The sequence below is a fragment of the Falco naumanni genome, chromosome 16, assembly GCF_017639655.2.
Source record: "Falco naumanni isolate bFalNau1 chromosome 16, bFalNau1.pat, whole genome shotgun sequence".
Taxonomy (NCBI): Eukaryota; Metazoa; Chordata; class Aves; order Falconiformes; family Falconidae; genus Falco; species Falco naumanni.
In genome coordinates, this window is record NC_054069.1 from 2,177,312 (window position 1) to 2,203,212 (window position 25,901).

Consider the following 25,901-nt stretch of genomic DNA (forward strand, 5'->3'; position numbering starts at 1 on the left):
AAATTCCCCGTCGCCTTCAAGGGAATTGCTCCCCGTGCCCAAAAAAAAAAAATTCCGAGCCAAAGCCCTGGATGTTGAGAAGTGTTTGGTTATTCTCTGGAGACCACTTCTTCTAACAAGATTACAGGGCTGCAGCTCTGCCGTGAGCTGTTGCCAGTGCAAAGCCTGGGCCTCATTAAAACGTACCCCATAAACGTTAAAAAATTTACACATAAAACATTCCTCTCGCCAAGCTGAAACCTTAAGTTTTACAGCCGCTGTTTGAAATCTTGCATAATATATAAAATTTCAGCTATTCACTCTGGGGCAATAAATCTGGTTTTATGTAACAAAGCGTCTTTGCATTTCAAAGGGTGTTTTTAACTTGCAAATTTTAGTGGTCATCTTTACAAACTGCGAGTCGTCACGGTTGGGAAGCATCCCGAAAAATCCAGGGCCAAACTCAGGTGGTGGCTCCACGACAGAGAAAGTGAATTTTTGGTTGGCAAACGACGGCGATGAGGGGTTGTGGCTGGAAAAATCCTTTTGAAAAAAATTTTTTTGGCCTTTTTGGGCTTTTTTTTCCCCTACTTTCTTGTCCTCCTTCCCAGTTGGCGCAGGCAAAGTGCAAGGTAGAGGCATCGCGCCCTGGCTCTCCGCATCCTCCCAGGGCTCAACGGCCATGAAAGTCAATATTCAAGGGCAAAGGCAAGAAGACCTGACACATATATGTATAAAAAATAAATCTCTCAATTATCTCAGCTCATTTGCTTAGGGTCTCATTTTATGTCCCTGCTCCGCTGCGTCGTATATCTGTCCGGATAAAGAGTTACAGTCGGACGGCGTACGTGCGCGGGGTTGTAAAAAATACAGATGCTGAATTAATTGACTGTGTGGCACTCGGCAGCTGATTGAGTTGATAATGGTGAGATCTGACCTTTTTCTAATTTCTAATTATGTGCATCTCGGCGGTGAGGAATACATGACTCTTATTCTAATGATAGCTAATGCCGCTGGCCTTTTCATCCCTGCTTTGCCATCACTGATTTCCAGGGAACTGACGGCGTTACAAAAAGAAAACATGCAAAAAAATAATCAAAAAAAAAAAAAAAAGGGACAATGTCAACAGGGAAGAAGTGTCAGCTCGGGAACAGGTTGAAATAAGTGCTGAGTTTTGAGCACTGCAAGAGTTTTTCATCCAAAATTCCCTCTGGTTGGCGCTTCCCACCAATAGGAAGAGTCCTTCTTCATCATCACATTAACCATCTCTCTGTCTTGATGGAAACCAACCACATCGAGTGATCTGGATGGCTTTTGGAGAAGGTCTGGGAATTGGATGGAATATATACATGCAGATATGTCTTAGAAACAGGGCAAAAATACACACACACACATAGATATATGTATGAAGATGAATATATCCAGTGCTGCAAGGTCATACATGGGGTCAATACAACTACCCGTGGTCAAATCTCACCTTGGCAGCACAAGTTGCTCCAAAACATGCCCCTAAAACATTATTGGTGTGGGGTTTTTTTAAGAAACCACCAAAAAACTGAGCTAAAATAGCCTCTGTGGACACACGTCCTGCACTGACCATTTCCTGGAGACGTTTCACCTTGATACATGTAGGGATAGGTTCTCCTCCCTCAAAATTTTATATCTTTTTATTTTTAGCTTCGGCTGGTTCCGTCTCTCTCTTCTTGCTACATCACTGCGCCCATTTTTAGGTAATTTAATGCAATGGGTTTTTTTTTTTTTTTTGGTGCACCTCAACATTGGATGCATGTTCAGTCCCCAAACTGAAATAACCCAAAACATTGCTTTTCGTGGCTGCTCATCCCGGTGCGATGGCTGTTTCTGGCTACACTGCAAAACGGGTTTAGAAATCTCCAAACAGGGCTTTGCACAGCCTGGAATTTTTTTGCAGGGCTCTCCACAGACTGCCAAGCCACTCTTGATTTAGAGATGTTGCGAAACTCTCTTCCACGAGCTGATATCAGGCACAAAAAAACCCGCAGGATTTTACTCCACCTTGAAACTGTCTCTTGCTTTTCTAGGGAAGCGGTAGCTTTTGCACGTGGACGTGCATTGCTTGTGCTTCTTCCCTTCGTGACAGGTCATCGAACATGACCACCTTGAGACCTGTCATACTTGGAGAAAGCTGCCTGCGAACTGCCCGGTGCTGCTTCATTTCTGGGATGGAAATCCCTCTGCTACACATCCCAGGGGACATGCCAACCAGTGGGGAAGGTGTTTTGCACTTTGCATCATCAGAGGTGGGCAAAATTGCCAATTACTTCTTTTGACCCTAAAGATTTGCTTTGTGGGCATGCCAGGATGGTGCCAACGACCTGTCTACCCACATGTTTGCCATGGAGACCACCTGTGGAGTCTTTCTGGACAAAATAATGGGATTTGGGGATGTTTCCTGAGGTCCCCACAAGAGAAAAGCTCCATCCCAAGCACCTTGCAGCAGCAATGGGTACAGTAGGAAACTTGGGTTTCTACGACAGGGAAGCCACCAAAAACAATCCAAAGTGTCCCAAACCATTGCTATGCATCACCCTTTCTGGAAAAAGCTCTTATTTTGTCTTGTTTCTAGGACAAGAGCTGGCCATCACACTTGGAACAAGATGGTGCCAGCCTAGGACACAGATGCTATTGCATGTTGCACCGAAGAGCAGTAGTTCCTGCAGAGACTGCAAGTTTTGGTGCACAAACCAGCCACCGGGCTCCACTGCTTCCAGCAAACACGCTGACCCCATGGCATTTGTGTGGGAAACGAAGCAAAAAAAAGGGCAGGGGTCTGTTCTCACAAGGGATCTATGGAAAAGGTCCCAGAGAAGGTCTCACAAGGTCTACAGAGAACATTGCCAAGATGGCCAACACTACAAATGGAGCCCAAAGAGGTTGCCCAGGGTGGTAGATCTTCATAGTTTGTTCCTCACCCCCTACCTTCTCCCTGTCCCCCAAAAACCATCTGCCAAGCCCCAGCTGCCTCTACCAGGTTGTCCAGCTCAGGGTCATCGCTGAAGAAGGGCTTGTGCTCCTGCTCCTGCTGGTGAACAAAGTTCTCTATGTCGACGTCAAAGCTGGCCGAGGTGATGCACTCAGAGCCCTGCGTCGCCTGCTCGCACTTCTCAAAGAGCAGAGTCAGCAGCGGGAACAGCGGGTGTCTGCAGAGGACAAAGGAGACCTCCCATCACGCACACTGGTTTAGGTCCCATGTCCATTTCCACCCCACACCATCCATCCATTCCCTCCCAGCTTGCAAGAGCCTGGTGGTGCAAACCTCACTTCCAAGCCAATGCTGGAAGCGCTCCCTCCAGACCTTCCCCAACAACAAAAAAAGGTTAAAAATTGCAAAAATCACCATCTTCTCCCCCAGGCAATGACCTCTCCCAACATCTTGGTGCTTTCCACCCTTGCACCAAAGCCGGCGTTTCCCAAATGTTTTGCCATGGGCTTTGGGGTGGCTGTCTTGGAGGCATCTGCTATCCTGGTGGCTTTGCACGTTGGGGATCGACTCCAGCACCCACTCATCTCTCTTGGTTGGAGATGCCAGAAGGAGGTGAGCTGGTATTTCTACGTGCCCGCAGCATCCTATGGACGGACCTTGCTGTGGGTTGCTCCTCCACTGAGAGGTCCCATCAAGCACATCCATGTCTGTCCGTGAAGACGGGTCAAACCCCACTTCTTTCTTACCACAGGACGATTCTTGGAAAAAAAAGATTTGCAGTTCTTGCAAATCCACAGTTCACTCTACGGATTCAAAAACAGGCTCGTGATTCTTGCAAATCCACAATTTGCTCTGACGATGCTAAACTGATGCAATATAAAATGCCAATACACACACAACACCAAAGCACGTGGAGAAGAAGGGGATGAAGGCCACGAGGCACTGCAACCCTCACTGAGCCTCTCCAGCTGTGCAAATTCAAAAAAAAAAAAAGAATTTATGGAGTCTTTCAGGGGAGGCATGCAAAATGCTGCTCCAGGGATGGTCCCCCCCAGCACCCCCATTATCCCAGCGCAATGGGATTTGCTCCACCGCTTTATCTCCAAAAGATGGTCCAAAAGATGATTACGAACCACTTCCCGCCAGTCTTTTCTAAGCCGGAGCCAGGCGAAGGGGTTAAACCCCTCTGCTAAGTCTTCATTTGCAGCCGCTAATACTGCAGCATATTATAGTTTAATCTGTCCTGATCCCGGTTTAATGCAAGATTCGCTGAGGCTGGAGCAGAGAACGGGGAGGTGGGGGGCGGGGGGAATAATTTCATAATTTCGGCAGCCCCGCCGGGGCTTAGCTGAGGGATATGAAAGGCAAATTCCAGGCAGCGGGCAGAATTATTGGGGCTTATCAACCGGCAGCTCAGTGGCAGGTGCCCGCTGCCATTTCCAGAGCTGCTCCATCAATTAGGAGCAAAGGCGCACGGAATTACCCCAAGGATGGGCTGGGGAAGGGGGGGTTGGCTGTTTGGGGTTTTTTTTTTGGGGGGGGGGTATATTGCATCCTCTGAGCAATTTGTAGCCCCTTTGCTTTGAGGGGGTTGCATCAACCAAGGGGGGATTAAAGGTGCTGCCAGCATCGCCCCGCACTCGTCGGTGTTAATAATTGGGGCAGCGCTGCTATTGACCCCCAGTGTCTGGGAGTGCTGGGGGGAGAAGGGGGGGGGCACATGGCACATTTTCAGTTGGAAAAAGAAATGAATTAAAATAATCCAAAATAAAATAATTAACTAAAATAACACAATAACCTAAAATAAAATAATAAAACTAAACCAATCCAATCCAAACAAATAAAAAAGAAATGAAAATAAAATAAAGAACAAAATATAATAAAACAAACAAACAAACAAAAAAAAAAAAACCCAAACCCAAACCAAAATGAAATCAACTAACATAAAATCAACTAATAACATAAAACAAAACAAGGGGGAGGCGCAAAACCCGCAGGGGTGGGTTAAGGGAGAGCACTGAGCCCCCAGCCCAGCGCAGTGTCCAGGAGCGGTACAAGCGGGGTTTCTGCCACCAGCTGGATGGGTGTTGCAATCTTTTTTTTTTCTTTTTTTTTTAACTTCTTGCATGCAAAAAATCATTGCAGTTTTCTCCATCGCCAGCCTTCCTGTGGCCGTGGCAGGCAGGGGAAGGGACGGGCCACCACGGGGGTTTGTAGGTGGAGGTCGTGATGTGAAAATTGAGAGCTGAATCCCATCCTTGCTCTGACATTTTTTTTTGGGGGGGGGGGGGGGAAGATAGATATCCAGGATAAACAAGAGGATTTTCCACACTGCAGGTGTTACAGAAGTGGAGAATCACCCCTACAGCACAAGGAAGGGTTTTGGGGTGGAAAAATCTGCTTTTGCCCAATACGGTTTTGCAAAATCCACCCCCACCCCCCTCCTTTTATTTTTTTTTTTTTCAGGGAATCCTCCTAATAAAAGGGCTGAACCGGCCCTGACATTTTCCTGCAGGAGAGAGGTCGTTTGCAGCCACTAATAAAAAGGATTCGACACGGGCTAATAAAGAGAAATGAATTCCTCTAATGGCCTAATTTCGCACCTTCAGCAGGGCTCTGCCCGCGAGCTGGTGGCATCCTGGGCACGCCACGACGTGGATTTTTTTTTTACCCAGCTCCAGTATACCCCTTTCCCCCTAAAAAAATAAAATCATCCCAAAAACCAAAACCAAACAAAACTTAATGCAAAAAAATCTCAGCCATTTCCCACTTGGAAAAATCCAGTTTGTGGTGCTGGGAGGTTTAAGTGTCAGTTCCTGCAGGAGCATCTTCTTCACTGGTCCAAAATCCATCGGGAAGTCCCAGCCCCGCTGTTGCATAAAGTCAGGAAAATCCCATCAGCTGGGAAAAACCAGGGATGCTGCTGGAGCAGCCCCTGCGAAGATGCTCTCGCGCCAGGCAGGGAGGGGGAGGATATTTTTTTTTTTCTTTTTTCTCTTTTTTTTTTAATGGATGATAAACCTCCCACTAGAGCATAAAACCCAGTGGGGTGACTCGTCCAGCATTTTTCATATTTCCCATCCCGTTTTCCCAGCGATTTCCCTCCTGGATCATCAACTGACGCTTACAACCGATGCCTTCTGCCTTGGTGCAATTACTGAAAATTAACAAATATCCATCGTTTTGAGTGGAGGGGCTAAAAAAACCCCTGAGACATACACGGTCCATATTATCCGCTGTAGAGGGGAATATTCCAATTTTGCACACAGCAAAAGAAGGCTTGTTGGTGTGGGCTTAGAGATAAAAATGTAACTGGGAGATAGTTTCGGCTGGGACACAAAAATAAGCATCCAGGTTTGGGCAACCAAGTCCACGCGTCGGACCAACCAACAATTTTTTCCCCACTTTTCAGGGTGGGAAATAGCTGCAAATAGGTGTTTCTGGCATTTTTTTGACCTTCAAATAAAAGCTGTGGAAAGTCCAAAGGGTTTTTTTGGTTTCCGTTATCCCAGGAATGCTGCAAACCCCTCACTGCAGTGCAAAGGAAAGGGGGGGGGGGGGGTTCTTGAATGACCCTTTTTGCCTGGAGAAAATTATTTCCATCATTGGAAAAAAGTCTTGAGACCCACTGTGAATAATCCTTTGCATTTCCTGGGAAACCGGCGGGTTTATTCCATGCCTTCATCCGCCTTGCCAGACCTTTCAAACTCGTAATATTTGATTATTTGGAGTCAAAATATTTTAATTCCTTCACTTCCAAGCTGCGTTTTTTTGGTTCGCCAGCCCCCGCAGCCCTAGCCATTAACAGGGGGGTTAATCCTTAACCTTAAACCTTAATCCTAATTATATTATAATATTATACATTGCTGGTTTACATCACTACTGTATACATTATAATATTGTAAATAATTACGTATCACTTATATAATTACAGATCACTTATACAATTATACTATTTACATAATTATAATGTTACTTATTGCAATTAGACAGTAACATTACTGCATATATTACATTATATATTATTATGTCCAAAGTATCAAAAAAAGGGGACTGAAGGGGCTCATCCATCCTGCACCTGCAGCTGCCCACACCCCGTATGGATGCATGAACTTCATATTCCAGGTCAATACATGACTTTACTCCTTCTGGGTTCTTTTTTGGCCCCAAATCACATGGTTTTGAAAAAAAAAAAAAAAAAAAAAAAAAAAAGGCTAATTTTGGGTTTTGGGGGAGCGACTGTTTTGTAGTTGGGGTGATGCTGCAACACCAGGTCCAGGAAGGAGCTCCACCCCGTTCTTACCGATAGTTCTTCTTGCTAGAAAGGATCTAACCGCTAATCATCCCGTTCCTGTATGTTAATTAATGCATTAGAATAATAATGAATTAATAATGCGTTATAATAATGACTTCATCAACGATCCGATGCATTAACCAACGCATTTAGTTAACGCATCGCTGAATCGATGCATTAGTAAGGCATTACAATAACTGACGCATTAACGAAATAATGCATTAATGAATGCATTAATTAATTAATGCATGCTGACAGTAGCCTGCATCCATCACCTGTAGACGGCTCGCTTGTCGGCCTCCAGCTGCGCCTGGGGGTCGCCGGCCGTGGCGGGTACCGGGGGGTTGGTGGCCACCGCCGGCGCGGCGAGATGCACGGGCTGTGCCTTGGTGGGCTGCTGGGCTGTGGCCGTCATCTGAGGGGGGGGAAGGAGAAAATAAAGGAGAGGGAATAAAAAAAGGAAGAAAACAAAACAACGCTGGGGTTTGTCGCACTTTTCCACTGAGTTGTGCCGCCTTTGCGTCGGGTTTTTAAAACTGAGGAGGAGGCAGCCCCGTGGTGGGGCTCTGAGCAGGATGGTTTGGGGGGAAGTAAAAATATATTTGAATTTTTTCTAAGCCTGGAAACAGCAGGTTTAGGTTTTTCCCACTTTTTTTTTTACTTGGGGAAAACACAGGAATAAATTCCAACATGCTTATTGCACCAGCAGCAAAGCAAAGGCGGGGAGTAATTTATTAAGGGATGCTTTGCAGAAGCCCCAGATTAAATCAGCTGCAACGCTGCTGCTCGCCAAGATTTTTTTCAAAGCAGGTATTATTGTCTAGACACACAGGCATTTGAAACTTCCTTCCAAAATTACATGAGCCTCTTCCAACTCGCCAAGCCCAGGAATGAGTCATTTTTGCCCGCTGAGAAGCCAGCCAGAAAAAAAATCCAACCTTTTTTTATCCCCTTCCCCCCCCCTATGCCCTGATCACCCACCTTCAACCCCGATGCTGCCCCAGATCCCAACGCTGAGCCAAATCACATCGGCTATGTCAGAAATCATTCCACTAACTCACATTTTGGTTTTTTTTTTTTTACAAAAAGTTGTGATTTAGTTAAATATTTGGATTTACAATGTGAAACGCGCGCGTGCCCCTGCCTGTGCAAATCACCGCGCATCCTTCCAGCATCACCCCCAAACCCCCACCCCCCTGTGTACAGGATTGCATCTATGTAGGGGGCAATCACCACTTAAAATTAATTGCACTCAAATCTGAATTATCTGCAGACAGGTCCGAGATCTGCTGTGCAACACGTAGCTTTACCTTTGAAAGATTGGGTTAAAAAAGAGAAATTCCGGGAGAATTTGGATCGACTGGGGTTCAAACGCATCAGCAACCCCCTGAATGTGGTGCGTTTATCCCAAAATCTCAGTGGAAAATTAACGCAAAGTGGGTGTTTTACTTGCTTTGGTGTCAAAATGGTGTAAAAAAATTACCATTTGCCTGTTTTCACTGGTAAATTTTTGACATACCCCCCCCTGAGCTGGGTAGGGAAAGGAAGCCTCTGCTCTTGCTAAATGTAATTTATTTATTTTATAATATACTTATACATTCATTTCTGTTTAGCTATATATAATTAAAAAACCAGATATTAATTATTTCTTTGGTTTATACGTATATATTTATTTCTGGCTTTATATAGTAAGGAAGTATTTTTATATGATTTATTTATTTGCCTAACTACTTATATATTTACTTCTGTGCTTATGTACACAGAAATAAATTATTATTTAGTATATTTTATCTATTTATTTATTTATTTAATATCCTTCTGTAATCCCTTCTATGGTCATTTATATATAAACAAAAAATTATATATATATATATGTATATATAAACACACACACATACATATATATAAAAATATATATATATTATACATGTGGATGCCCACAGTCTTCACCAGCCAAACCCACCCTTATACCCAGGTTTTTGCCACGAAAAAAGCAGATTTCTCACTTCCCTTAAAAGCTGCATAAAGCCAAGCTGGGCCAAACCCACGACACCTTTGCTTTTAAAATGTTTGACTTTAATATATCCTGCCTGACCTTTTGCTGCCGATACAGCGCCTTTATTTTTTTTTTTAATCTCCTTTATTGTTCATAACTCCAAAGTTTGGCTCTGGCACCTGTAAATTCACCCAGTGCTATTTAATTTCTCACTCTCCCAGCCGAGAAGAGGATTTCCACCCCTTTTCCCTTCCCTGCTGCTAAATAAAATAAGCGAAAATTTGGGGTTCCCTCCCCGTTCCTGTCTCCCGTTTGGATTTTTCTTTCCCCCCCCCTATTTTCTAAGCCCAAAAGGCAAGTGGATTTTGGGATGCTCCAGCCATGCCATCGAATATCCCCGCATCCCCTTTCTCTTTTCCCCCTTTTTTCTCACTGTTATCTCCCGTGAAAATCACTTTTTTTAAGGGGGAAATGGCTTTTTATTCTCGCTCATTTTTCCTTTTTAATTTTTTCCCCTCGTCACGTCATTTACCAGGATGCTGAAGCCTTTTTCGCATCCTGCCCCGAAATCCTGCCAAGTTGGCTGTTTCAAGCCAAGTCTGCAACTAATTGGGCTATTACCCCCTAAAAAAAAGAAAAAGAAAAAAAAAAAGCCTCCTCTGCGGCTCCGTCAAAGCCATTACCTCACCTTGTACTAAAGAAAATAACAACAAAAAAAATAAAAATAAGCTCAAGTCAGCGGAAAAAAAAGAGGTGAGAGGATGCTCAGATAGGGATGCTGGACAGGGAGGAAGGCAAAAATGCAGCCAAAAATGGCTTTACAGGTAGCAGGTGGGGATGGGAAAGGAGGAAAAAGGCAGCAGGATCCTGGCTCGGGAACACGAGCATCTCAGCAGGTGGAAAACGGGGGAATTTGGGGGGAAAGGGGCTGGATTTGGGTATGAAAGTTGCAGGTGTTGAAAAAAAACGCAGGTGGGGATTTATTCCCTGCCCCACCCAAAACGGCCAAAATTAGTTGCAGATGGGGAAAAAATAGTAAAATTAAAAAAAAACACAAAACAACCAAAAAGGGGTGAAAAAATGTACAAAAAATCAGGTACAGCGAGTATGCAAAAAAAAAGTTAAAAAGGTTAAAACCCACGCAAAATAATTACGTTAAAATATGTAAAAACGTAAAATAAAATGTTAAAAAATACGATTAAAAATATGGTTTCAAATCTTTTTAAAGGAAAGGAAAAAAGAAGGTAAAAATAAAATTGGGGTGGTGGAAAAAAGGCAAAAAAAAAAACCCCCCGCGCTTTTGTGCAAGACTCCCGGTTGAAGCGAAGATTTTCGAGGCGCGCATCGCTCCGTGATGTGCATCACCTCCCCGCCCCTTTGCAGACGGGATTTCTGGGATTTTTGCTTCTTTAGGAAGAAAATCCTTTGCTGGAGCGAGCGGCTGCTCACCAGGCGCCGCAGGGGCTTCCCACAGGTTTAAACGCGATAATCCCCCTTGCTTTCGGGTTTTTTTGAAGGCTATGGCCAGATACATCAACTCTAGAGAGCGACCACAGGGAAGAGGTCTTCAGGGCAAGAAAATCTCCTAAATCAGCGATATTTCCCCTGGTCCTGAGCATTGCACTGGGAAATTTCTCTTGGGCCATCACCCGTGCTGAAATCTGGGGGTCCGAGCCCAAAAATGTGCCCAGGACACCAGGAGTTGGGGGTTTTCATTGATCCTACTGAAAAAATCAATGGCATCAGGCAATTTTTAATCTGTGATTGTCTTCAAAAATATTTTTTATACTTTTTAAAAAAAAAAACTTGTATTTTTATATTTTTCCATTGTTGTTCCTGATATAATCACCTAAAAAGCACTTTTTTGGGGGTGGGGGTGGTAAAGCTGCTTTTATCCCTTTATGTGTGGAAAATTCTGAAAAGTCAACATCGCCCCCCCATTTTTAATACTTTTTAAAAATATAGTTATATAGCAAGTAAATGAATATTATTATTTTTTTCAATTGTCCATGATGTAACCGCCTAGAAAGCACTTTTAGGGGGGGCAAAGTTGCTTTCATCATTTTCCATACCTATTTTTAAAACAAGCTCTTTCTGCTAACAATGAAATGGCTGAAGCCTTTCTCTTAGCTTTTTCTTTTAATTTAATAAAAAAAAATTATTAAATAAATGCAGATTTTTATGCAGACTCTTTAATTTTCAACAGGTAGAGTTGCCTGGCCAGTGTGATCACGCTCGGTATAAATGATGCTCCTTATTACCCCCTTTAGCAGAACCAGGTGATTATTAGATCTTTTTTTTTTTTCCTCCAAAATGCTGCTTTTCCCACCATTTCTGCTCCCTTTTAGCCAAATGCTGACAGTGAGGGTGATAGCTTGCATAGCCTCTGCAGTAAAATATTAATGCAAAATTCCTCCAAACCCCTTTTTTAGCGCTTTTCTCGCCGAAATGGTCCCCTTGAGGAGGAAGAGCTGGTTGTAGCTCTGATAAATGATTTTTTTTTTATTTCTCACCCACCCTCCCATCTAGGAAAAATCCCCCATCCTTAGGAAATTTGTGCAATTTACTGTTCCAACCCTTAGAAATCCCAGATTTCCCGGTGAAAAGCTCACAGCAGTCACAGCGTTGAGTCAAAGAAAAAAAATTTAAAAAAGCAACTCTTGGCTGCAGCTTTTTCTCCAAACCCACTAAACTGCAGGAAAAATGCTTGAGCAACCCCCTCGATAGAGGGAAAAAGGAAGGATTTGGCCAAAACCGCTCCTGAGGGTCCCCAGAACTGAACGTATTGCGGTGAGGGGCAGGTAAGGGCCACGACTGGGGAAGGTAGAGGGGACGTCTCCATAGGATGCCTGCAGAAAATCTCAGCTATTTCAGAATTCCCTTAAATTGCCCATTAGGACTAAAACGGCGTTGCGGCTCCCTGCCGCGCAAGCGAGAAAGGGGGCGTATTTCAAGGTGGGGGGGGAAGGAAAAAAAAAAAAAAAAAAGAAAAAAATATTGGAAAAAAAACCCCACCACCTTCTCGGAGCAGAGCAGTGAAGCGAGCAAATGATGACACAGAAGTTGGAGGAGCCATAAAAACCCCACCGAGGTGTCATTTGTGAGAAGTGACCTTTTCCCACCGAAGGAGATGAGCGGAAAGGAGACCCGGGTGGCTTGGGGGGGGGGGGGGGGGCACGTTAAAGTCGATTTATTTATTTTAGCTTGCAGAGAACAAGGTTGATTTTTTTTTTTTTCCTGGGAAGGGAGATTTTTGTGCTTATGCAGCCAGCAAATGGGGGAAACCCTCAAAATTTCCCGTATGAACCCCCCAAAAAAGCTGCTTTGAACACGGAGCCGGTTCAGCGCTCAATCCAAATCATCCCCGTTCAGTCGCTGTAGCCAGGAAAGATGGAATTTGTGAATTTGCCCCTCCGAAAAATCTCGGGATGGTCTGCAAGGCATGGAACTGCCTCCAAAATCCAACCCCAACCCCACATCCAGCCCACTGGGGTGCTCCAGTAGAGTTTCTCTTGGACAAGCCCTTCTTTTAATAACTTAACTCCATAATGATGCTCAGAAAAGTTATTCAACCCCTTAGAGCAACGCTGGAGGTCAAGTCTTCCCCCTCTCCACCACCAGGTTGCCAAAAAACGCCGTAAAAATAAACCAAAAGGCCATTCCTATGGCTAAACCAGGACGGGTTCAGCCAGATGTTTCCCCTTTCCACCTTACTAACCCACTGGCTGCAAACACGCTGGTGTGTCACCTCTCCAAGACGACCCCATGACCCCAAAATAAGCCAGGTAGAGGAAAAAAACCCCAAATTGTTGGACCCTTCAATCCTGGAGATGGTGTCAAGAAGGGTTTAAATTTTTGCCAGTCTCTGAAGAGAACGTTTTGGGGTGAAATACTTCGTAACAGTCATTATTTTGGAAGGCGAGATAATTAACGCGGGAGCTGGGTGTCACAGGGGGTCTGGAGGAGCTCAGGGGTGCTGGGGGACACTCACCTGCGGGGGGTCTTGGTAGGGAGGAGGGGGCACCGTCTGGGTGGCCATCATCGTCAGAGCCGGTGCCGGGGAGACATGGTGCATCCTGGGTGGGAGTCACATCGAGAACCTGCGGGCGGGAGAGATGCCATGGGATTAAGGGGGATCTACCCCAGGAAAAATCTTGCAGAAAGAAGAAAAAAAAAAATGGGGGGTCGGGGGGGGAAAGGAGAGCTGACATTTCTCGCACGAGCCCCCTGGCACAGTGCTCCACTTCTGGAAGAAAGTGCTCCCACTTTCTGGAAGAAACCCAAGGTGATTTGAGGACTATGTGAGATTCGTGATTTGGGGTAAGGAGTGCATCGGGGTGAAGAGAAGAGGGTCACGGGCCAGAAGATCTTCCACTGGAGAGCAGCCAGACCAGGGCAGGGCTCTTGAAGATGATGGCTGCCACCGGTGACCCTCACTGTATTTCCCCCCTTGGGAACCTTGGTGCATCCAGGGCATTTTCTTTCCGCTCCTCATGCCTCTAACCACAGTGCCTAAAAGAGGATTTCCATCCCCTTTCCAGTTATTCCTCCTTTTTGGAAGCAGGAAGACAAGTCATAAATGCAGAACTTTCCGTTTTCTGAAAATATACACTAAAAAAAAAAAACCCAGACAATGTGTCTCTCTGCTTTTGGCCACCATGGAGTCACATCCTCAAGCACAGCATGCTCATTCCAAAGGGACATTGAATATCCACCATTGGGTTGACCAACACAGTTGGTCAACTCTTACGTTGAGTTGACCAACACAGTTGACTCCGGCGTTGAGCTGACCAACTCCGTGGAGACTGAATACACAGAAGTGAGGAAAGAGGGTTCAAACCCTCACTTGATCTGAACTGGGGACCAAACTCTGCTTTTGCACGTCCCATATGGACATCCTGGAACCCAGGAGGCAGTCTGAGACGTGCCACCCTCAACCTCTCTTGCTCTGCTTTCCATAAATTCATAGTTATCTGAGGGGGGAACAGATTTTTTTTTTTTTTTTTTTTGTATCTTCAGGTGCCAGGAAATGGGGAAAAAAAAAAAAGGCACCAGGAAGGGATAAAACTGTTGAGGAGCTCTTGGCTGGATGCTGTCTCCAAGGGTAAACCTACTAGCAGATGTAACCAAAAAAGCAACTCTTGACCCCAAAACACCTCCTCTCTGATTATTTCACTGCAGCTGTGTGGTTGCTTCAGAAGAAAAGCCAATAACCTTGATTAAATCCTCAAAAAAAACCCCTGTCCTGAGTCCTTTGTGAAGCTCTGAGCTCTACTTTGAGCCAACTCACAAAGCCACCTAGCAAAAAAGCCCGAGAGCCTCCAGAAGTGCATTTCTCCCTGCAGTGACCCATTTTGGTAAGAGATGACCCCATCCTGTTGCGATGCCCATCAATGTGTTGGGCTCCCCATCAGCTTCTCATCTGGAGAAGAGCCACAGCTCCATCCCATGAAGAAATGCAAAAAGTTGTGTAAAGTCCTCCGATATTGTGAGGAAATCTACCAAAAAATTGCGTCAGCGTCACTTTTGCTGTGAACTGGTGACACCCAGGATGAAACGCGCTCGCGTGGGGCAGAGGAACGGGGACACCCATGAGTTCAAGAAAAAACAAGGCACATTTGGGGTCTTCAGATCGGTCTCCACTGTTTTTTGGGGGAAAATTCACAATATTTTGGTCTCCTCCACGAGGTCCACAGTTGTTTGGGAGAAGATTCACAACATTCTGGTCTTCTCCACAAATTTTCGGGCTTGACAGGAACCACCAGGTACCGAGTGCAGAGATGCAATGGAAAGCCAAGTGATGTCTGCATGCATCAACCACTCTTATTATTTTGCATTAATAAATTAATTGGGTTTTTTCACTTTGCACTACTACAGGTGACCCACGAATTGAGGATTAAGAGAGCACACCCAAAATCCTGTGCACTGGGAAGGCAGACCGGCGTCCTTGCATGACACAGACCTCTTGCAGCGAGAAGGATATCGCATTTATGGGATTAAAACGATGCTTTTCATCTGTTTTCCCCAACAGCAAACTAGTGGGAGGCCAAATTATCCGCTCCTGAGTGAACTCCAGCTTAAAATCTTCAGTGTCCGATGTCAAAACCCAGCTCGCAGCTGCAGGCACGCAAGCATGCGCATCCTCGAGGGGAATACCAAGGGGAAAACCTCCCCACCAGAAATAGCTGCAGCTGGAGAAAAGCAGAATTTAGCACTATAATGGTCTAGACATCTCGGTAAGAAGCTAAAAAAAAAATAATAAAAAAAAAAAGAGATGGCTATTTTGGGAAAAAAAAAACCCTGCTTGGCATCTATTGTTCATGCCAGGAGTGAGCCTACCTCTAGCGTGTGGCAATTTCTGGTGGGGTGCAAGCTTCTTGGACGAGTAATTTCCCAGAAGATGGCAGTCCGGAGCCCAATTTAATTGCCAAATATCATCTAACCTGCTAAAATCAAGCCTTTCGCCGAGGCCTTATGGGTGTTGATTTGTTTGGAGAATAGGACTTAGAGCCAAATGTTGTGTAAAAAAAAAAAAAAAAAAAAAAAAAAAAAGATAAAAATGAGAGACAGCTGTTGCCAATAGTGGTATATTTATCTGGGGGGAAACAAATGCACTCGGGTGCCATAAATATCTGGGGAAGCGCCTGGTGCCCGCGGGAAAAGCTGGACGGGTGTTTCACGCTGGAGCCCCTGGCCATGAATCTCGGGATACGGTACAAAACTGTCAGCCCCATGGATTTATTGGCAGTCAAATGCAGAGAAAGGTGGAAAGCTGCTATTTTATGCATTAATCCTTTCTCTTTTTTTCTATTTTTTTTATTTTACGCATTAATCTGCTCCTTCCCCCCCCCCCCTCTTTTTTCCCCCCCCACCTCTTAAATCAATTCAGCCACATCAGCTCTTGACCATAGGCATCCAGATGATGGAAGGAGCAGAGCATCGCCAACCCCCTTGCAGAACAGGGCAAGGCGATGATCAAACCTTGGGCAAAGAGAAGATTTTGGGGGGGGCTGGGGGTCGAGGAGGGCAGGAATCGCAGCCAACTCTCAGGGCGCTTGCACCGAGGAACGAAATGGTGAGCAATAAAACCCCATAACGGCTCCTTCATTTCCGCCAGCAGCAGTACTTTGGGTTTTGGCAGCAACCTGAGATCAAAGTATCCTAAATTTCCTTATGAAATAAAATTATTTCAGCTATTGCTGAAATATCGCCATTAAGTTGGAAATGTATTTCCCAAAGAGCTTGCATCTACCTAAAAGAGCCTCAGATTTATAGGCTGCTTTTTTTTTGCCAGCAATATATTATGTCCTCTTTCAGATAAAAATAATTAAAGATTAAGTTGAGAAGTCGAGCTGGTGGGTTTTTTTCAGCGTGGTCACTGATGCCTTAAAACATTTAAAAAATCCAAGTATTGCAGACAGTCGTCCACACCCCCCCAGGTGAATATGACCTCCTTGATTAATGAAACAGCCGCAAAACCATATTAGAAATAGAACTGAATGCAAAAAAAAATAAAAAATCATATTGTTGCGACTCCACATTATCATTTTTAATGGCTAATATTATATTAGCTTTGCAAGGTGCAACTCCTCTTTCCAAATCAGTGGGAAAATGGGGACAGTTTTTTCTAGCTCCTTCAGCAGCTTCTCCCTCAGAGCCAAACACGCAATTGATAACGGAGGATCCCACATCAGAAATCAGAAAATCAGCTTTTCAGGCGTTTCCTCTTCTCTACCCAAAGTTTCAAATTTATTGGAGATACCTGAGGATCTTTTTTTCCAGCCATGGGACGGTATTTCTCTGTATTAAAGAGCAGGCTGCCTCTTCTAACGGTTTGCTTTTTTTTTTTTTTTTTTTTTTTTTTTTTTTTTTTTAAGAGGGGACACTTTGGAATTTGCAGTGATGCTGTGCTAGCCATGCTCCCTCCCCAGCAGGCTGCAAGTTTTTTTATGTCACCGTCTTCACAGAGGGCTTGTGCGTGCTGAAGTTTATGATATATGCGTTCATCTAGGTTAAAATGAAGAAATATAGCTGAGGGGGGAGGGAGAGGCACCTCCAGAGAACGATACATCTCGCTCTGAACTGCCAGCAAGGACAGGTTCACCCTCGGCGGGTGATGCTGACTCTTCATCGGCCATAAAGTGAATCGAGAGCGACCCTCCTGCTCTTCAACTTCTCCTTTCTACCCACCAACCTTCACCCTTTTTGCTTGCTTTTACCAAAATTCATCCGTCACCCTGAAAGATGAGCACAAGCTTTTCACAAGCTATTCGAGGAACCCCCTTGTGCCACCCTGAACTCAGGAAAAATAAGCTGAATGCTATTAAATGATTGAAAATGTGGAAGAATCCCGTTTTTCAAGACGACATCACCCATTCCCGGTTATTCCTCATGTTCAAAGTTGCTTCCAAGGGGGCTCACACGATGCCTCACCCGAGGCTCTCAGGAGCATCTGTGCAAGAAATACCACCGAGTATTTTTAATTTTTTAGGGATATTTGGTAGCCAAGTTTCCTCTCCCCAAACCCAGGAGGTTTTTTGCACTGGGAGCATCCTTTGCTTTCAGCCAAGATGCTGATTCCGTAAATTCTGATGTCCGTACCCTTCCCAGCATCCAGTTATTTCCCAACAAAAAAGGACGAAGCGAGTCCGCACTTCTGCTACAACCATGGGCTAAAGCAGATGGACGCTGGGTATTTCTGCAGGATAAACCCCAGACCAGAGCAAACCCTTTGGCAATTTTTCTCCTAAAAAAGCTCTCGGCAAATGCATAAGCACCAGGCTAAAAGGGAGAGGGAAATGCCGTGTTGGACAATGCCAAAAAAATCCTGCCAAGCACCAGTTTGGTTCATCAGTGGCTGGGACATCTCCCCTGGGTACGGGTGAAACAGCATTTACTCATTTAATATTTGCAAATCCTTCTACCAACTCCAGCTCCATAGAAAGGGGGGAGCTGCTACAGCGAATTTCCAATGAGAACAACAATTACCGCTAAATATTTCTCTCCTCTCCAAAGATACCCATCCCTAAAAGGCTCCAGGGATATCTATGCAACATAAACACGAGAATAAAATCTGCAAGAGCCAGTCACAGTTTTAGTAGACAAGGTTAATGTACCTTGAACGGCAGCATTAAACAACTTTGTTCTTGTTTTTGTTTTTGTTTTTTTTAAGTGGAGAGCTGAGATACCTACATAGATTTTAAAGTGTTATTCTTATAAAGAAAGACCATTAAAGCACCTTCCAAAACAAACTGGCACAGGGAAACATCAAAGAAGCATCTTCAAAGTAACCTGGAAACCTGCAGTTTGTGCAATCCAGCCCCTGGCCCAACGAAAGTTCCCCAAAGAGCAACCTGTGAATTTTTTCAGAGGGCAAATCAAAAAGCTTTGAAGCGACATGTAGCCGAGAAACCCCCCAAAACGCACAAACTTCTCTTGACGGACACGAATTGTCCAGGAGAAGTTTCTGATTGCCTTGACAGCGCTTGCAAAACACAGCGAGCAGATCAATCTCCCAACAGTTCTTCATGGCAAGCAATTAACTGTGAATAATTTATGATCAAAATCTTGCCCGACGCTTTCAAACCTTGCCTCATGCTCTTTGTTCTCCATCACTAATCCCGTGCAGGAGGAATCGCTGAGCACACCCATCCCCATCACACAAACACCAAATCTCCATCCCACGCCAGTCCTGCAACGGGAAGGTCCCAGCCCAAAGGTCCCAGCCGGGTTCAGAGGTGCTTCTTGAAGGACAAAGAAGACGACGGTAGATAAATGTGATGAGTTTTGGAGAGATGGGTTGGAAGAAGAGGCTTAAGTATGGGTCTGAGATTAACGAGGTGCTGGGAAAACAGGAGACTGGTTTTTACACATCTTCTGTCCCACCAGCAAAGGCCACATCACAGCTCTTGCTTCGAGGAAGGGCAGCCGAGAAGGAACGTGCTCAAAACCAGTCTCGCTCAGCAAAAATTCCACCATCAGCCACGTTCTTTCATCCCAAACTGACAGCTGCAGTCCTCCACCGATTTCTCAGCTGCTGTGAGTCTTGCAAAGCGCAAATCAGACCAACGCCAGCGCAGAACTCAACAGAGCAGTGTGCCGGTGGTTACGGCCAAGGTCCCACCACAACCTACACAATGACATTTTGCAACCCTGGCCACAGCCCATGTATTTATTTTATAAAAAAATAAACCCTCGCCGTTGCACCCCGTGAGCAACGCTGCCGTTTTTAACAACGCCTTTGGGGGGTGTTTTATTTTGCAAATCAAAGCCTGCGGGCTTCGTGCCGATCTCCCAACACCCGCACAAGTAATTGCACCAGGTGAACACCAACAGGCACCTACTCTTCGGTGGGCTTGCGGCAATCGGGCTAAAAGCAGCAGGACCTCAGCCGCCTGCAGAAGCGCGGGCGAGAGGGGCGCAGGAGCGTGCAAAGCATTCCCCACCCGTGGGAAAGCCTGGAAAACCCAGCAATGCCGCAGCACACCTAATAAAACCCTCTCCTCCCTTAAATCTGCCTCGTTTCTTGCTACATCCTGCCATCATGCTTGCAAATTTTCCCTTTGGGAGAGGGAAAGAAATCCCTCTGGAGCCGGCTGTTTTCCTCTTTCCCATATGGCAGATAAATCAGCGCTCCCAACTTGCTGAGTTTCCGCTTCGCGTCCCTCTCTTGCAGCTCTCCAGCTCCTCCTGGTCTTCACCTCCCCGCTGGATTTCCTTTTAAAATGCAAAATTCCCCATCAGAAATGGCTCTACAAACCAGAAGAGAGAAAGGAGGTTTTCCTTGAGGCATGTCAGGCTTCCCGGGATCAGCAGAGAATTGTCCCCATCCAAGCCCTGAGCCAAGACACCGACGATCGCAACGATTCATCGCCTCCATTTAAACATTCTTCATTTGCCCACTTAAAAGCAACTTTTCTGCCGTATTTCCAACCTCAATGACAAAAGACAGCTTTGAGACCTAACACGGTGATTTACACATGCTCCAGCTAGCACAGGAGTCACAAATAGTTTTAAACTCCTTTAATTATGCTTAACGACACTATCTTCTCCATTTACTCCAAATGGTAGACCCTAAGAGATGTTCAGCCTGGTCTGAACTTGAGACAATGAGAAAATTTGGGACAAAAAAAAGGACTGGGAAGTGTTTACAGTGTGCCACCGATGTTCCAAGGTGGGTTTTTTTTCAACTTGTTTTGCATAATGACAAAACGTATGACCTGGCCTTGGAGATGCATCTCTGGGGACGTTGGGGCTTCAGGAGGAAAGCTGAAATGGTTTTGTGCCTGGAAAATGAAGGGAGGCCAAGGGGAACCAAGTTATTTCTTGGAAGATGTCTTCAGGGTGGATAATTTGTACCATTAACCATTTAGAGCAATGGCAGCCCCCTGTTCCAGAAGGTCATTAGGTGGACACCCAACCACCACATCATTCTGTGCCTCTAGCGGGAGGTGTCTGGACCTTGCTGGCACGATTTGCTGACTAGGCTGGGTTTGGTCTTCTCATTGGAGATGCTTTCCAGGCCAGGTTGTGCTCGTGTCCTCCACAGCGATGTGCTCGTGTCCTCCACGGGCTCAGTTTATTCCAAGGGGAACAACCCAATGTGCCCAAAGTACGTCGCTGAGCGCCAGGCACTGGGCAGCTCGCACCAAAATATTAATTAGAAAGAGAGCATCAAGGCAGGGAGAATCTCCCCAGAAAGAGGTCCTTGTGGGGACCCCAAGCCCCCCGAAAGCCACCAGAGAAGTCCTTTCAAAGCGAACCTAACCTGTACCTTTGTCAGAAGGGGGGTAAAACCAGACTAATGAGAAATTCAGCTGCTTCATCACATCCTTAATCCTGGGGGTTTTTTTGGACCAAGGGAAGGTCACCAGCAAGAATCAGGGCTGAAAGGGCAGCCTGGGGGAAATAATCCTGCCGTATCGGCTGCTCTTTATTAAAAGGGACTTTCAGAGGAGGCAAGACTCAAAAAGCTCAAACAAAAGATGCTCTGCTGTGCCACGGACTGAAAAAAACCTTTTGGGTTTTCCCCTGAGATGCCCCCACCCTAAATATCACCAGTTTAGGAAGGGAACAGGCACTTTTTCACGATATTTGCACAAACTGAAGGCGGCACCCCCGTTTTTCAGTGACCAAAACCTTCCCTTTGCTCCTTTAGGAGGCAACTTGCTGCCAAGAGATTTTATTTTCCCTGTCACCTGCCGGGTGCCCATGGTTTTGGCACAGATCGACACATCTGTCACTCTGTCAAGCCCTAATTTTAGCGATCAGGGTTGACTAAAGGACTGCGAGACCCCTGGTTTCACGTACATCTTATTTTAAGCTCCGTGTTTCAGTTATTTTTAGCCGGTGACCATTTCTCCACATCCTACTGACGTGCCAAAATTCTGCAGTGATAACAGCCCATATTTCAGGGTATTTTTACAAAAACATATCTGTGTTTTCCTCCAGGCTGGCTACGGCTTGTAAGGCTCTTAACGACATGTTATCAGCACTTGAGTTTTAAATCAAGGCTCCCTGAGTTCTAAAAAAACCAAAAGAAAACGTATCAAAAAGGTGTAATTCCCCCTTAAATGCTCACTGGATTTAGGGAATGGGTGATATAATTTGGTGATACAATATGGAGCAGAAATTCCCCCAGATAAAGCCGCACCGAGGTCACGACTCACCGCATCCCACTCGATGAATATGTATAATTGCACAGTTAATATATATAATTTCCTAAGTAATACAAAGCAAAGCCGCCTTACCGTTTGGGGGGTGCTCAAGGAGCTGCTGCCCTGAAACGTCCTCCCGCCGCCCCGAAACCAAGATTTTCTGGGTAGGGATCACAACCTGGGAAAGCAAAGGATGAAATGGTTGAATATTGAGAGAATAATTGAGGTATTAAGCTCAGGGTGAAGCTTTCTGCACTAGGGAAGGTCTTTGAGTGGTGTCAGCGAGGCTGTGGTGGGCAAGCATGCTCTTAATGCACTTTTTTTTTTTGCAGGACAGTGGGGAAAATAGGAGGAATCAAAGAAAACTTAGGTGGGAGTATCCTCTTGAAGGTAGAACCAGGGCTGATGGCTGAGCTAGATCAGACCCCCAGTGTTTTGCCCGGGCAGGCGTGAACATTTCCATGGAAGGACAAAAAATAAATCAGATTTTTAGCTGTCGAACCCAGGTGTGTCCAGAAAACGAAGGCGTGCTTGCTGCTGGTCTATCCGCCAAGGGTGAAGGGTGACGCAGTCTCGTCCCGTCCTTTTCGGCTCCTGGGGGATGGCAAATCCCTGGCACGAGATCTCACGGAGGGTCAGTGGTACAATCCAGGTCTGAAAAGGAGAAAAAAGGGAAAAAGCAATGGAACGGCGTTGCTGTTGGCCGTGCCACCATTGCACGCCGGCTGCCGCCATCCCTCTGGTTAATTATAATCTTCGCTTGAGTGTAAATGTGCTTTTATACTCGGGCTCGGATGACGGGAACCAGGGAAGAGCCATTAACTCAAGCACAGGGGAGCTCCCAGCTGCTATTGAATAGGGGAAAGTCCACACAGATGTTAGAGGTGATGTGGCATCTACCTGGGATTTGGCTTTTATGGAAGCTGGGATTTCTAGACCCACCTATGCAGATCCAGTGGGAAAAAAAAAGATGGACTGAGCAAGGATCAGCATGACCGCGGGGGTGGGGGTGGGGTGTCTGACTGCAGAAAAAGGAATAAAAGAGAGAAAATTCCCCAGATCTCTGAATATACATCACCTCTAGCGAGCCACTCAGATCTCCAATATACATCTGAGAAATGTCCCTTGATATACATCACCTCCAGATATTACCTCTATGTTAGGTGATAAACATCACCTGAGATCTCTGATATATGTCTGATATATCTACCTTGATATATATCACCTGGTAGAGAGCTCCTCAGATCTCCCATATATGTCTGATATATGCCCCTTGATACACATAATCTCTGTTGAGCTCCTCAGATCTTCAGTATACATCTGATATATCTACCTTGATACAAATCACCTCCAGACAGCTCCTCACCGATATACATCTGACATATACATCTCTGATATATGTCACCTGGCTGGAGCTCCTCAAATCTCCATTATATATCTGATACATCTAGCACGACGTACATCACCTCTAGAGAGCTCCTCGGATCTCTGATATATATTTGATGTATGTCCCTTGATACACGTCACCTCTAGAGAGCTCCTCACATCTTCAGTATACATCCGATATAGCTACCTTGATATACATAACCGGTACAGAGCTCCTCGGACTGCTGATGTATGTCTAGTAGATATATAGATACACACCCCTTGATCTGCTGAGCTGCTCGGATTCAAATGCACATCTGATAGACGCAACTCTAGATACACATCACCCCTAGAGAGCTCCTCCGACCCCCAACATACACCTGAGATACGCACCATAATGCACACCATCTCCAGAGAGCTCCTCTCTGCTATACGTCCCCAGCAGAGAGCTATACCTTGCGTGGTGAGGCTGCACCAGGGATCCAGCAGAACTGTTTCCCCTGGATTTAATCCCATCCCCAACCCCTTGCAGTAACGATGCTCACATTTCCGTGCCCTCACAGCCTGCATCCATCACCGCAGCTCCAAGCAGTATGTACGTAAGTAGTACTATGCAGTAAGTATGGAGTAGTATGGAGTAAGGACGGCTCCAAAAGACAGAAGTATTCGGGGCAGCTTGTATAGGAAGTGCCATTTCTGGAAAACTGGATATCACCGAGGCCACTGCCCAAGGAGATCTATGGAAGCAGCTGGATTTCAAGGCAAAATGGGGCAGCAACATCCCAACGTGGAAAACCTGGAGTAAGGGGCGAAAGGTCAAGATAGAAGATATCTGCCTCTTGACTTCTAGGCAAGCGTAGGTCCAGCCGAGGATGCTTAGAAGGGGCTCGAGTCCAAAACGCTTCCACCACAACAGCAGCTGAAATATTAAGGATATTTTTGATCAAGAACACATAAATCCCTACGGGCTGGAGCCTTGGAGAAGGATGCACGGGCTGATGCCAAATACACACCAAGGACCCCAGACTTGATTTGCGTTGGATTTGTCTGACAACATGATGAAAAAGTTCACGTCTTGCAGCAATCCTTAATCTCTGTAAAGACTTTCTTCCGTCACATGGGAGGGAGTTTTGTCATCTGGGCTCACCCATGTGAACAAAACAATAGGACTGGAGGAAAAGGAGCAGCTAAATAAGGCTCCCCAGTGCTAAAACAGCTCTAGGAGACTGATTTCCATCCTTGGAGGCAATCAGGGCTGAGGTCTTGGGTGCTGTGTGCAGGTAGGACAAAAATATGGGTTTGTGCAGCTTCTGCAGAAAAGATGCCACATCTGTCTCCATCGTGAAGAGCACCAAGAGCCAACTCCACCGGGGACATCTCCCTGAACACCCTTGCCGAGGCAGATAAGTCTTTTTGAGCCGGTGCACACTTTTAGCAACTTCAAAAGGCATCCTTTGAAGTTTAGCGGAGGCCTTTGAAGTCTTCCTGACGCGAGAGGGAATGGAGGACATGCCTCCTTCAGGATGCTCCACCGCAGGCAATGCAAACCAGCAAGATACAGGGTGTCCCAGGCACTCGTGGTCGCATGGAGCAGGTGCCCGAGTGTCATAAATCAGACACCATTTATGACAAGCCATCAATCCCCCAAAAATGCCTGAATCAATCCCCCCAAAAGCCCGAAATCCTGATCTACTTGACCTGAGTAACATCCAACAGCGGAGACGGGAACCCAGCATCCCAGGACCTCAGCCTGTACCCACGCTGCAAAAAGCCAAGAGCATCCCGGTTAATAAAGATTTAATTAAGTGTGAGGGAATGCTAATAAAGCTGACATTCAGCAAACCAAAACTGAGGATTTCTGAAAAAAAAAAAAAAAAAAAAAAGTCTAGGATTTTAAAGCAAGAAGCCTTTTCCTGGCTCATCACCTTGCTTCCTATGTGAGCAGACCACGATGCTTCCAACCTGCTTGTATCAATGCTGTTTACATTGTGACTATAATTTTTGGATAAATTTAATGCTGGCTCCTCTGACTTCAGCAGAAACCACAAATAGTGAAATGCCCAATAATGCTGCTGTTTTCTGCCGGAGTGTTTTCATAGCCCATGCTGCACCCAGGAGCAAGCTGTACAAACCCCACACCTAGGGGACAACTGAAGAAACGCTGTAGGCATGAAAAAAACAGTATAAATGCACAAATCAAAGCTCCAATTTCAGTTTAACTCTTTAAGGAGCTCCAAGGGGCGAGTGCGACTCTCCAACACCCGCTGCCACCTGCCATGAGGACTACTGCAGTAAAAACCTTTGATTTGTTGATTTTTTTTCCCTCCCCACAGTGCAATTTCTGTAGCATCTTCCAGCCGCTGGGTAAGGGCAGGGGCTGGATGATGGGGATGCTTGAAGGTGCAAAGAGCAAGATTTCCATCCTTCCACCTCCCCAGTCCCGCAAGTTAAACCCGGTGATGCACTAACCCCATCCTTGCTCAGAGAGAGTGAAAAGATGCAAGACGTGGCCATACACCCCCGATATTTCTCTATTTCTGCAAAAGCAAAACCGTTTTGCTGCAAAACACGGTCCGGGAGAGATGAGCCCATTGGTGGAGCGCCGCTATAGGCAATTTGCATTATCCAAAGGGGGGAACGTATGGAAAT

General features: G+C 45.6%; 1 protein-coding gene across 1 annotated transcript in view; it reads right to left on the reverse strand.

The window, feature by feature from the left end:
- The window catches only part of PKNOX2 (PBX/knotted 1 homeobox 2), a 90,610-nt gene that overhangs the window by 13,845 nt on the left and 50,864 nt on the right, over positions 1 to 25,901 (reverse strand). Inside the window, exons 2-6 of the mRNA XM_040616282.1 lie at positions 22,390 to 22,541; positions 21,981 to 22,065; positions 13,223 to 13,331; positions 7,511 to 7,650; positions 2,987 to 3,158 (exon numbers count right to left, since the gene is read on the reverse strand). Coding sequence (XP_040472216.1) covers positions 2,987 to 3,158; positions 7,511 to 7,650; positions 13,223 to 13,306 — 396 coding nt within the window. The 5' untranslated portion in view covers positions 13,307 to 13,331; positions 21,981 to 22,065; positions 22,390 to 22,541. The remainder of the gene's footprint in view (positions 1 to 2,986; positions 3,159 to 7,510; positions 7,651 to 13,222; positions 13,332 to 21,980; positions 22,066 to 22,389; positions 22,542 to 25,901) is intronic.